This window comes from Anser brachyrhynchus (assembly GCF_964034855.1).
Source record: "Anser brachyrhynchus genome assembly, chromosome: 3".
Lineage (NCBI taxonomy): Eukaryota > Metazoa > Chordata > Aves > Anseriformes > Anatidae > Anser > Anser brachyrhynchus.
The window spans coordinates 78,996,503-79,010,730 of NC_137696.1; the positions used below are offsets into that span (position 1 = coordinate 78,996,503).

The 14,228-nt window shown below is 38.4% G+C and overlaps 1 protein-coding gene across 2 annotated transcripts in view; it reads left to right on the plus strand.

The window, feature by feature from the left end:
• PREP (prolyl endopeptidase) overlaps positions 1 to 14,228 on the plus strand; it is a 102,868-nt gene that overhangs the window by 77,848 nt on the left and 10,792 nt on the right. For both annotated transcript variants that reach the window (XM_080587182.1, XM_080587183.1), the window contains exon 11: positions 8,431 to 8,567. In XM_080587182.1, the coding sequence (XP_080443308.1) occupies positions 8,431 to 8,567 (137 nt within the window). The remainder of the gene's footprint in view (positions 1 to 8,430; positions 8,568 to 14,228) is intronic.

A 14,228-nucleotide genomic window follows, 5' to 3' on the forward strand; every position in this document is an offset into this window, starting at 1 on the left:
ATCTTAAATAGACGTGCTTCAAATAGTGTAACTAAGTTGTTCATAACCTGGGAGTCCTCTAGAAAGTAAATAAAGCTTTGTGACTACTGCTTAAAGCAGACTTGGCAATTGAAAGGAAAAAGGGAAGCAAATACTAGCATATTTGTAAACTGAAGTGATGACTCTTGCTTCTACTGCGAATGTGATTACCTTAGTAAAGGATGCAATTTAAGTAAGATGGCCACACAATAGTTATGAGTAGTTCAGTTTGTGCTGAAAAAACAATTCTTAATAAATAGAAGTGAGAGGTATTTGGAGAACCTCTTCAGGGTTTATCTTCTGTCTGTTTTTTTTGGCAGAGATCAAAATGGCACAATCAAGCCTCTTAATATTATGTCGGTGTTGCTAGACTCTCAACAATATAGTCTTCATTTTTTTACGAAGCACAGAAATTTGTGCTTGTAGGTAAGGCAGAGCTAAAAAAGCTTCTTCGTCAATACTGTGTGTTTTTTTTCTTCAATCTGGAGAGGTCTGGTGGTTGGTTTTCTTTTTCGTTAAATTGTCATTTTGCTAGTGAAAAGATGGGACAAAATTAAAGTGCTTTGATAAGTATCTGAGGCAGTTGTCAGCTTCTGTATGTGGAGCACTCTTATTGCGTGGGATTGTTCAGGAGACTCCTCTCTTACCCGTCCTCAGTGTAAGATCAGAAACATTAAAAATCTTTAGATGACAATATCTTGGCATATTCTGAAAGAATGCTTTTCCCAAAGAAAAGGAAGGAAGCTAGCACTTTGCTTTCCACCCAGAAACAGTTCAGTCACTAGTTATATGAGGTTTTTTTCTTTGGGTATTTGTCTGCATATGATCTGGTGCGAATTCATCAGTGCACGATTTTATTAAGGGTAATCTAGTTTGCATCTTCATTTAGCAGTTGATTTGATTTTATCAACACTGCCCGGAGGTACCAATAGAGTATCATCTTTCCGTAGATTAATTATTTCTGCTCTGTCCTTGAGACATGTTCCAGAATTTATGGGATAAGGGAAGCCTCCTAGAAGCATCATCGTTTTTCATAACAACTAGTTTTCAAACTGTGCAGATGAATGATATCTGCTTGCTTTTCAGACAGTTTATCAATTACTTTTGAAAGTACTAATGCACAGTGATCACTGGTAGTGCCTGAAAATAGATAACCTACAGAAAAGATTCAAAATATATAATGGTACAATACCTGAAATCAGAGAATCTTTTACGAATAAGAATATCCCTAACACTTTCCTTCCATTTGTTGGTGTCTGGAAGTTGCATCATAAAGTGAAATTTTTGCAGGGTTGTGTTATACTCATTTAGTGTATTTTTTCCCGGTTGTTACAGCAATATCACAAACTCATTCCCATCATTCTTTTCTGCTTCCTGCTACTCACTGGGTGATTTTTTTCTTCATCATAGAACGAGTATTGTAAATCTGAAAACAATAGATGAGCCTGAAGTGTCCTATCTCCACAAGTGAAGAGGCAGGCACCAAGACACAACTGTTAAAATCAACAGGATCTGACCCTTAGAATTATTTTCTTCTAAACAGGCTCCCTAGGTATTTTCTAGGACTTTAATTTGACCGTTTTCGAGTGTTGGTATTTTTTCATTCTGCTGCCCTTTTGTTTGATTTAAGCATGTAGGCGTGCGAATGGGGAACTTTAAATTCAAGCTTAAATCTCAGATACTAAATTTTTAGCTATACTTTGAGAAATGTCATGTAGAAATGTTTCACTGTACTTTTAAGTGATCTGTTTTTCTGTAAGTTCTTGAGGATTCTGTAACATGCATTGTCCAGTGTAGGTAATTCCTGTTTATTTTCAAACCAAAGAGTAGAAATGAAGAGTATGACCTATTTTTTCAATACTGCACTAGCCACATGCAGAGCTTCTGTAGGTGTGCAGTGATTTAGAGTGCCTCTGTTTTTGGGTAGCCAGTGACATCTCTAAACAGGATATTATTTTCTAAGGAAGAAAGAGCAGATCACTGAAACCGTCCAGCTGTTGGAAGTCATAAATCAAGCTTCTTGGCAGTTTAAGTGAGGGTCCTCTGGGGGGCTTCGACACAAGCTGGGTACTTGACATCACCAGTGTCAAGACTGAATTTGTTCTGTGCAAGAACTTCTGGAAACAAGTTTATGGGCTAAATTTGAATACTTTGAATACTCTAGATGCCCTTGCATTAGGAAGAAGAAACAACAAGGTTTTTGAAGCCTGCAAGAGATCAACAGCAGAGCTGTACTGAGAGAACCAAGCAAGTTCTGAACAAAATAGAATCAGGAAAAGCTGAATTAGCTGATTACTGTTTGAGTGAATGTACCTCTTTCTCAGCACATCCAATTAGATGTGTGTTTCTATCACGGTATAAAACCATAAATCAGAATAGTTATTGTGGAATAGCCTACATAACGTAAGTTCTCTCCCTTGCTTACCCCAGGGTAAGTTGCCTCTACACTTGAAGAATAAAAGTATTTATCATTACAACCTGAATTTCCAGCATGGTACAGACAAATGATGTTTGCTTTCAAATGCATACACGGTGTTACAGTGAATTGTCTCCTGTCAGAGCAGATTTCTCAGTGAAGTAAATCTTGATTTAATGAAAGAAGTTGCACTAGCCAGCAGCTTGTTACTTACACATTTTAGTGTTACTTCCATTGAGACATCCTTTTACTTACTTCATGCTGTACTACTTCACACAGTAATACATTTCTTGAATACCTAAGTACAGAGATAATGCAGGAAAGAAACCGTAACTTTTGTAGGCCTTTGAGATGTTTTTCTGTTTAACATGACTGCAGTATACATTTAACTCAGAAGGTAAAGTATATCGACCTGATATGTCTCTCCACTGTACACTCAGGTTTTTTTACAGCAAATTGAGAAAGAAAAGGAATAGCTATATTCCAGTGGCAGATGCTAATTGTTCTGTTGTACGGAGCTCTGCGATCACTTTGAAAGGAGCAAAGATTAACGTTGAAAGAGAAGCCAACAAGTTGGTCAGGTTGCAGAAGTGGAGTAGAGGGGATTCCTTGGATCCAATTCACCACTAAGGGTTTATGTAATAGGAATGCTGCCTCTTAACTAATCAAGAAAAATGTGATTTAAAAACATTTTCTGCCATGCCTGCCCTGCAGGATTTCTGAACTTTTGACTGCATTTTTCTCTTGCCTTTCCCACCGCCACCCTGTGAGCTACCTCCCTGCAGTCATTTGCAGCTAGGCAGCTGAACTTAGCAAGAAGGCATTTCTTCGAAAAGACCATCTCCTGGCACTTCGCCTCTGTCAGCATGAGGCTGCTTTTTGTCCCAGCAGGTGGGCAGTGAAACAATTTCTCCTAAAAGGTTTCTTGATTATTTTCATAGTGCTTTTGCAAATGTCTTTAGCGAGTGCTCTTCTTCCTGGGTTGTACCTGCATTAATTCTGGCTGTACTGAGTTACTTTGGCCTTTGTCCAGTTCTGTATTAAGCAAGTTTTGCAACCCGCACAGAATTGCTTCAAAGCTAATTTAAGGGATTTAAAGAAGATTGATGAGGATTCCCCTCTGAAGAAGGGAAGCCTCAGATGCTGTGGATTTGCTGTGTAGTGGTAATAGCTCCCTGTTAATTCTCCTGGCTTCTAGCTCATCCTGTGTATGTGAGAACACAAAATGGTGGCTAGCAATAGCTTCTCGTACAGATTGCCACTGGCTGGCTGCCAGAACTGCCCATTGGGCCACTGGACTTCAAGCGTGGGTCCAGACTGGGGTGCAGACTGGTTCTGTGGGAATCTGAGATTTCTGCCCCGACATCTCAAGCGAGGAGAGGATTTTCGCCCTGCCTGCTGGTGCTGATGTTTTCAGACTTGGTGATGTGAAGGCAGGGTCTTTGTGACTTGCCTCCCTGAAGTGCTGAGTAGCAGCTGCTAGGGTTTGTCAGTGGGAGGTGTTGCTACACAGCATCGTTCAGCCTTGGGTGCTGCGTACCTGAATACAGGTTCAAACACCCGGATGCCGCCATCTGTGTAGTCCTGTGCTTCCCTAGCACTGCGTGCATCTTCGTGGTGGCCACAAGTGGAGTCCCAGCAGCCCTCTGAAAGGGCAGACATTCCTATCTAGCAGCACAAAACAGCTAAATTTCACAAGACTGCTACATGCTGTATTTGTTTCAAAAGAAAAGAAATTATCTCAGTAGAACTGTAGTAGAAGACATGGGAACAAAAGTCGTTTTGAAGGCATTGTCTTGTTATTCCCATATTTAAGTTACTGAACACACGATTTTAATGATGACTGTTCACTCGTGATTTGTATGCCGCCTTAGTTTTTGTAAAATTCTTTGGCATTTTAGCACAATGAATGTCAGTGCTGTGACAAATCTTACCTGGTTTGGATCAAGCACACGCAGACATGGAAAGAATTATATCTGTGGTATGTGGCAACTAATCTTGAAAGAGAGATTGAGAGAGACGTTTTTAGAATCACTAGTGTCTTTCTAAGAATGATTAGCCTACTGTGACTTAAAGGGTGTTTGCAAATCCCAGAAGTCAAAGTTTCTTTTCATATGTAAAATTCATGTATATGCAAGGAATAATTCTTTCCGAAAAGCCGAACTAATCACTTCTTAATTGGATTTTAATTCTCTTCACTATTAATGAGCCAGAAAAATTAAAATGTTTCTAGACATTCAGATATTGTTTGCAGCTTAAAAATATACACATTAGACCTATTTAGATAAGATTTTTTTAATTATTTTGCGTTTCACAGCAATATTTCAAAACCTGTGTTGAATCTTACCTTTCTAAGGTTAATTTAAAATCTGTACAACTGTAGGGGGCAGGTTTTTTGCTTAGGATGATTTTCAGTTTTATAAAAGTAAAGGGGTTTCAGATGTACATGCCCTTTTTTCCTTGAACAACTGTGATTACATTCATCCTTCCATCTCTCTATTTTGTAAATGGACAAAAGATTTTTAAAAGTGAGAAAAAGTGAAACCAAATATTTGCAAATTGCTGACTATTTTTAAAAGTGGAAGTTTGTATTTAATTTCAGCAGCTTAAAGTACTTTTAGCCATGTGATGCAGTGTGAGTATTTGCACAGATTCATTTTGTTTGTTGTGATGATCATATCACTTCCTTTTGTATAAAAAGATATTGATTTCATATTTACTCACAGGAGAAGCACCTAGTGGATGGCTGCCAAAATTATTTTTAATTCAGTATGTAAGTCTCGATATCTAGCTGTATTATCTTAATAGAAAAATAAAAGGAAAACCTTTGTTTTCAACCTCTCTCTTTCAAACCCTGTTAACTTTTCAAAAGCTAAACTACTGTGTGAAGGAGAGGACGCTTGTCAATGCAGAGGCAGAAATGGACAAACTTAGCATCTTTCTGAATTTAGGTCTGTGACTATGATGCTAGGTGGTGGTTTTCCTATTTCCTAAGTAAAGATCACATAGCAAATTCTGAATTTTTAAAACAAGCAATAGTTAGGAGGGCAAAGACCTTCATAGGAGTAAAGGTACAGAACATTTTTTATCCTACTTAACCAGTAAGTAAAGTTACAAATCGTATCACACAGCTGTTAACTGCATTTACTTGTAGACCTTACTCTGCAGAGTTAAACTTCCAGTGTCTTTGTTAGATGGAAATTGTGCATACGTTGTTTTCAAATGCTAAAGCTTGTTTATTTTTATATATATATATATATATGTATTTATGTACGAAAGAAGAATGACAAGGATTTTTGTTTGTAGTTTAATCCTCAACTACTCTGTACTAATGTAGCTGTGCAAGCAGCGTTGCTTTCTCTCTGGATCGTACTAATAAGAATAAGGGCTCTAAATTAATGCTTCTGGTTCCAGTGGCTGAATTGAGAGTGATTCTTTCTAGCACTGAGACCCCTCTGCCGTGTGACAGATAGGGACATTGCTTTGCTTTCCATCTGTGCTAATAGCTGTAGTGAAATGAGAGTCTTTATTTGAAAATATGTGAGCAATGAGTAATATAATGTGGCTAGCACAAGTGGATCACTCCTAACTGTGATAAAGCAGAAAACACTAGTACCCTTTTATGAGCATTTACTCTTGTAAAAGCTGTCATCTTCTAAAATTAGGCATGAAATGTCATCATGGGAAATTCTTTAGGGCTTGCCCTTTCCAGTTTACCTTAATCTTTGAGATAGAAGCACGTCCCTTTATTGGCTACATGAATAAACCATGGGACTTGCTTCAGAGATAACACCTAATTTAAAGGTGAGATTGAATCAGTTGTTGAAAATAGTCTATTTGGAGAAGCTTAAATAGCTTCGTATATCTCGGTGTCTCACTGAATTGATTTTCTCCCCCTCCCATTTGTTCATCTTGGCGGGAGAGGTAATCATTATTTTAGCGAAGACAGGAATGAAAACTCTTAAATTGCAAATGTCACCTTGACGTGCATCTTTTTTGTTGAGTTTTCATTTAATGGTGTGTTATTTAACCTTAACTGATGATGATGAAAGCCCTACTGAAGTCAGTTTTCAGAGTTGTTTAAAGAAAAAAAAAAGTCTCCTGGTCAGAGAGAAACAAGAAAATTAGTGGTGTCCTTTAATCATCAGGCAATGACTGGCCAACAACATTGAGTGTTACTGGAAACACAGGAGGGCCAGGTGCTCACTTTGTGTAAATTGCCAGCAAGAACTGGAGCTGATGGATAGCATTTCAGAGAGGAGTCTCTCCGGAATGCCTCATCTCTGCCTCAACAGTTCTCTTGTCCATCAGCTGTTTTATTTGGTTGTAGTGTTCAGTTTGTTTGTGGCGTCTAGCTAAATACTTAAATATGTTCTCTTGTAGTGAGTTCTGATAACCACTTTAGGTAAGATATGTTTGTGGCAGTAGCTGGAAATCTGTGTGAAAATGCCTTCAGTGTTTTGTTCTGAATGTTTCCATCTAATGAGAACTAAAATACTGAATTTTACCTAGAATAATCCTACGTGATTTGGTGAAGCCTTCAGACATAGAAATAGTTTCATTTGAAATTTCTCACGTTTCCTTAGCCATGATCAAATTAAAATCAAATGTGCTTTTTTTTTGGCCATGCTATGTGGATTTCCGTGTTTCACATTACAGGCAGTGCTCAGAATAAATGTGTTGCACAGGATCATATTACTGTTGGGTTTCATTAGTTACAAAAATAGATCCCGTTGATCATGTATGCTTTATAAAATATGATAGGTCTGTTTCCTTTAAAAGCACAGAGGTTGTAAATATGCAATGAAGTACGAATGTAATCCTCTGTTACTTCTTCTATGTTCTGGTTAGACTAGAAGCTGCAAATACTGATACCAAAATGAAAGCAATGAGAAGTAGTCAACCAGAACTTGAGGATGAGCAGTAAGCTCCATTCACACCCACATTTTGTTGACTGTCAAAATGAGATGTGCTGGATCCTAAATTAGAACATGCACGCGGATTCATGCATCAAAACAACCAGACATGGGAATTATGCTAAGCAATTGCAGTGGATATTTCTGTACATGGAATTGAGCTTTTATCTTACTACAGTGCTGTGACAGTAGTAGAAAGGCATATGTGAAAGCATATGCTGTGTGTGGATGCTTGGTATTTGGGGAGTTGGTTTCCTGAAAACCAGCAGATAGCTGTGTTGTCTCACTGTATAGTTTTGGGGGTTCTGCAGTGCTAGCAGTCCTGGTTCTAACTGCTGGGAAATGCCTGAAAATACACCAAATACTGCAAAAGTATCTGCCATTGGTTGTGTTACCACCGTGATGAGGTGAAGTGGTTGTTGAGACAGCTTGGAAAGACTGGCTGGTGCTTGATCCATGTTTGCTGGATCGCCTTCTGCTTGTGATTAAATTTGTATTTTTACAAGCAAAGACCACTGCATCAACTGCAATAAAATAATTCTCTGTGATTTTAGCAGTACAAGAACAAGTCTTCAGGGAGGTTTTACATATTTGTCTGGGAGTCACATAGCTCTTTGTTATCCAAAGCAGTGTAACGTTTAGTTGGGTCTCACTAAGTCACTACCCTACCGTGAGTTGTTTCTTCTCTGTACACTATTCTCTAGTGTCAGAAATTTAGAATTGTTTAAAATGAAATAAATTTAGAAATTAAAATTTTAGATTAAAAATCTGGCTTTAATTCTGTTCATTCTCCTTGCCAGCTCAGTCAGGGTATAGGATGTGTAAAAATGATACAGCCATACCCTTTGCATTGTCTCACTTTGATGTTTTCCAGAGCTGTTAAACAACCAAGCTGGTGATGGCCATTACTTAACATGACCAGGTTGAGTATAAAACGTGAGGGAAAAGGCTGTAGCAATTGGTGCAGATTGCTGAGGAAGTTTTACAGCAAGGAATGGATAACCTCTGCTTCTCGTTTACAGCATTTACATAGAGTTACAACAATAACAGCATTTCACATTTCTTCTTGTCTTGTCTTAGGTTTTCTACCCTAGCAAAGATGGTACTAAGATCCCAATGTTTATTATTCACAAGAAAGGAATTAAATTGGATGGTTCTCATCCTGCCTTCTTGTATGGATACGGAGGCTTCAACATATCAATTACACCAAGCTACAGGTAAGCGGGATAATTTATGCCTTCTTCCAAAGTATCTGATGTTAACAACTGTCAGACAGGACTGAGAGCTGGATGGATTATGGATCTGATAGAGTTAAGGATTTCAGGTCCTTGGAAAGTAGGATGGGGCCACAAGGACTGTACATCAGTGTTCAGGCAGCGTTTATCTGCTTCGCTAGTTCTGAATTCAAGGGTCACAGAAGAAATTTGTGTCAGACTAGAGAAGTGCCATGCTTTTCAGAGGTTTACAGCAAGCACCCTACTCTTTCGGTTATAGCTTAACCTCTTCCTCCTTTGTCACTAACAGAAAAGCATATGGACATAATGAATTAAACAAGTTTTTGAGCCTTCTGCTGAACTAATAACATAGGAATTTTCCTTTTTATCCTTTTTATCAATTTATACAATTACTTATGACTAAATATTAAAGAAAATATATATTTAATGTAAATTATGAAAATAGTTGTGTTTTCATATTATACTTATGATGAAATTGTCAGAAGCAAAATCATACGGTGTTCCTTTATAATCAGGAAAGAGAAAAGATGATTCTGTCTCGAGGTTTGTATGATGCAGGCTCTGCATATGCAAAGCAATGCATTGTAAACCAAAAATGCTGTTTGCAAAACAGGATTTGTAGCCCTCAAAAGCCATAAGCTTTATTGAATAGATCATCTCTTTAAAGAAAATGCTTATTTCCTCAGCAAGGTAATTTGAATAGACTTAGCAAAAGTGGCACTGATTGTCTTAGAGCTTTTAATACATAACAAGTGCTCCTAGGTAAGAGGCAACAGGAAATGCAAAGGACTGAATGGAGAGCAGTTTTTCAGACAGTATAAGAGCAGCTCACTAATGCAAAAGTAATGTTATTAAACTGTCCTATTAAATTTGTGTGCTACCAGTCTTGCTTTAGAGTCAGCACTTTTCAATAAATTCTTTGTACTGCTTGCTCTTCCAGGTCACTGTGACTGTATTTCTAAATAGCATTTACAAATTCTGGTCCTCTATAGCAAATACCTTGTCTAAGAATGGACCTCACATCTTGCAGTGTGTGATTGTTTGAAAGTTTTTTATATGCCTTGTAAAACTACATTTTTAATTTCCTGTAGTTCTTGTGAGACACAATTATATAACCAGAATAGGTTTTAAATTCCTTTTTAGATTAGACTTGAGCATTGATTTATTACAGTTTATTGTAGATGCTGAAAACTGTGATAAAACCTACCATGTTTTCTTTTCTAAAGTAAACATAATGTATTTATTGATTTGGGTTAAAATTTCACATACTGCAGAGCAGACATGAGTTGGTTGCTGGCAAAAGCAGGAAAAAGTATCTCACAGTATGTTGTTCTGTCTCCCTTCCATTAGCCCTGATGCTTGCTGGAACCTTTGCTCGTTTCCCTCACAAGGATGGCAGAAAACTGCTAACAAAAAGAATGTGTGGTTTTCTGCCATTTTAGCAAGTTAAGAGTTGACTCACAGGAGTCCAGCAAACATGAGCAGGCAGCAGGAAGGTGTAGCTGACAGAAGAGAGGAGGAAGGGAGAGGAGGGAGCAGTGACCTAGATCTTCCTGAGCCCCATGAAACTGTACTCTTGTTATACCGTTGGTTTAAATAAGAATATGAACCTGCAACGGTCCCTTAAAAGTAAACACACAGTGAACTATCAGTCACCTCCAGATCAACATCCATTATTCCACTAACAGTGTAAAGAAAACACAGATGTGCTGCACCTCCCTCCTCATTCTCTCCCCATACCAGCAACACATCCCTTCTCAACCTTTCTCTTTCTAAAAGAAAAATAAGAAAAGCCAAAGCCTTGGAATGCATCTTTACCTTTAGTAAACTCAGAATTGCATACTTGATGAGGAAGCGTGTTCCAAAAGTAAGCAGACAAGATCAGGGAAAGAAATTGTAATAGAGAACCTATGCCGGAAAGGTAAGACTTCTTTCTAGCTCCCCATTTACTTGGGGGATTCAAGTAACATGTGACTATGTCCATGTCACTATATACTGCAGTATTCAGGAGTAGTTCCCAGTTTGAAGTGCTGTTCCCACCACAGCCCTACACCAGTCTTTTTTTGTAGATGAACTCAGGCACGAGTGCTAGAAAAGAGCCACAGTACGGTCAAGGCTGAGGCCTGCCACAGAGTCAGCCTACTTGTCAGGCACCACCAACAATAAAACACTGTGTTTCTGGGTAAATATTCCTGATTTTTATTTGAACTTAAGGCTCTTGTAACTTTTCACAAAACGTGCCCATTAACAGGAGCCAGCTCTTGAGCTTGAGAAACTAATTTTTGCTCTATTCAGAAACAGATATTGCTTTTCACTTATTCTTTAACACACACACTTCTTTTTTTTCCCCCTGAAAGTAAGAGAAACAAATCAACAAGTTAGAGGATCCAAAAATAACTACGAGGCTGAAGTCATTAAGTCAGTTACAGCAGTGTTTTATTTTTGAATACAAGCATGCATCTTTTATGTTCCTTTGGACTGAAGAGCTGTATTTGGTAGCATTTCTAATATGGTGCACACTAGAGCACTATCATTAATTATACAGCTTGCGTGGCAAGTGAAAGTTAAAATTGATGGAATCAGCATCTGTGGCTTCACAGAGCAGCTGTGGAAATGGTGTTGCAAACCCACCAATAATGCCACAGGTTCTGCTAATTACACTGCAGGAATCAACGCGTTTCGCTGTGTTGTTCTGTATGTACCTCTGTAGGTGCAGTAGAAGCAATTTCTAATGTATCCAGAAATACATCTGATTGTGAAGCAGACTGAAATTTTATTTCACTGCTACAGGGCCAGATTTGAGCAAGCCTATAAGAAAAGAGTGCAGGGGAAGTCCGTAAGCCCACAAAAAGGTCAAGCAACACAGCATAGACCAGTGCAGAGTGCAAGATTACTCCTCTGTTACCACTCCCTTCAGCTTCACAAAAGCCAAGAAAGCAACAAAGTCAAGTGACACAGGATATTTTTCCCTACCACCATCAGCCTGCATTCCTCCAAAGAAGAAAGCTGCAGCGATCAGCTGTAATACCCAACAGTACACCATTAGTTCTGGGAAAGAGTTCTTCTTCCTTGAAGCACAGCTCCTCATGTTGTTCTGTACTGCAAAAAGTACTTTTTTCTTTTTTTCTTTTTTTTTGCTATACTTCTTAAAAAAGAGTAACAGGGATAGGAGGGAGCTCTCCAGGGAAAGTACTACCCTCTCCTCCCTCCGCTGACCTTGTCAATCTTTCCTTCACTTTTTCTTTACCCTGCTTCCAGGAGAAGACAAACAGGGCTGATGAGAAAAAGGCTACAGAGACTGTTAAGAAGGTCAGGGAGCCATGTAATGAGGCATTTTCTGGACATCCAGGGCTACTGGGCAGTTAGCTATGACTCAAGCAGCAAGTTGACTTGAAATTGAATCTGGAAGCAAAAACGTACCTGGAATAACGCAGGAGGCAATAGCAGGGTTTGGTTGAAAATTTATTTTTGTGCCAATTGCTTCGGATTTTCACTTAAAAGTTAGTGAGTCCTGATTATTTACTAATAAAACCTAATTCCTTGAATTTGAAAGCTGCTTTGAGAAAGCTTGTTATAAGCTTTAGGCACATCTACCTCAAAGTGTTGGTCAAGTTAAGACTCCCAACTCACTTTACCACTAACTATACCCAAGTGGGTATTAATTGGTTTTTGCAGTGACGTTAGTAGATATGTAAGTTGTGGGGTATGGCAGTAATATTATCAGAAGTGCCTAAATCACAGTAGTATTGCTGAGATTGAACACAGATGTACTAAGCCTTACTTTGGCAATATAATGATTGTTCCCAGACCCTGGAATTCATCCCACTGAGGATCTGTGTGATAGAAAGAGCATTTGCTCGGGGAAATGGGGACTACCTTCCTATAATAACAGTGACTGACTGCATTAGGAACTCTTCTGAAATTAAGTATCTTATGAGATCACAAGTCACTGAGGCCCCTCTGCAAATTACCTTCAAATTAGCATCTACGCTAGAGGAGTCTCTGTGGACAGGATGCACTCAAGAATTTGGTTTTGCGTTGCTCAGATTCTTTGTTGGTTAAATATGCTGATTCCTCAGATAGGTGCGGTTTCTTTCAGCAAATGGGAAAGATGGACTCTGTTCTGGCATGTTTTGTTTCTTAAATATTCTTAGACAATATATTTGCGTAACAAATTCATACCTTACCTTCAATTCCTGTTCTTTTACCTTTGATTATTAGATCAAGTAAGTTGGACCAAAATTTCTATTGATTTTGTTTGGGACAGAGACAAGGAATAGTAGTGCAGAATATTCTGGGAGGTTTTGTGACTGATAGCAAAAATTAAGAAGCCATCATCTAATGGGTTAGGCTACTATCAGGTTACTCTGTGTCCACATTAGCAATGTATCAACGTGTAGAAATCAGGCATCCTGGAGTTTGGCAGAATAATGGTCTCTGACCTGTGCACAATTGCTTAAAGAATATAAATCTTACATCTGATCAGCATGTCCTAGTGATCTAAGGAAAAATATGATTCATAGTGATGGACTTAAGAATTGATCTTTACAGAAGCAGAGAGAATTCATGCCTCCTGAGCCATCTGATGGCCACAGATAACCAGCCCAGGCTGAAAATTTTTCCTTTGGGTTATGGAAGTACAAAAATCTCTTACCAGTCATCCTTTTGCTTTTCTCTTTGTTTTCTTAATCAGTGGTATATACTGTCAAGACCAATGCCAGTACATAGGTAATTGCTTTGGGAGGTATGAAACGTACTTATTTTGATACTACATCCATGTGTGAGACACTGTAAGACTACTGTCTTTCAGGACATTTCTGATAAGCAGTAGGGGGACTTAAAAATAAGAAGGCCCAACCCTTGCTCTTGTCGTTGAATAGGATTAATTTTTGCAGGCAATGGTTTCTTGCAAGAGCAAAGATTTCAAGAAGAGAAGAAATTTTAACCTACTAGGAAAAAAAAATTGTTGGGATTAAGTTTGAATATATTACTGTTCCCTTTGGCATATGCATGGTTTGCCATCTGGAGCTTTTGCTATGTTAAGCTACTGCCTCAACAGATCAGAGATCTATTTTTCTTCTTAATTGTTAAATATAATCTGAGTTACTTCAATCCCATTTAAAAATATAGTAATAACTTCGGTACTTTTGCAATTTAACATTTTTCTGAAAATTCATGTTAGGTTAGCTTTCAGACAGGTTTGAAAGATATCAGGGAAGGCAAAACTTGTAATTTCAGTTTTTACTATTTGTTATGCATTTAACAATGCAAGTAGAAAATAATGAGGGAAGGGGACTGACCAGAACTTGACTGCAGACCCTGCAGAACTTTTCTTTGCAAACACAATTTTATAAAGGTCAAAGAAAAAGTGTTAAGCAGAAGCTGAAAATACCAGCCCATAAGCAAAGGTCACGTGCTGATCATAAGTCTTAATTCTTTGCTTTCTTCATTTGGGCTAAACCCTGAAAAAGCGAAGGGCCCTCCACAGAGGAGCAGTTAGAAAGCCATGGGGATCCAGTGGTACTGTACAGCTTTTGTCCCCACACTGAAGGCTTCATAGATGATCAAAAAATGGTGACGTGTCTTGGAGGGTTGTCTTCTAGGCAGAATCACTGGCCGCTCTCCTCCAAAGTGCAGAACAAA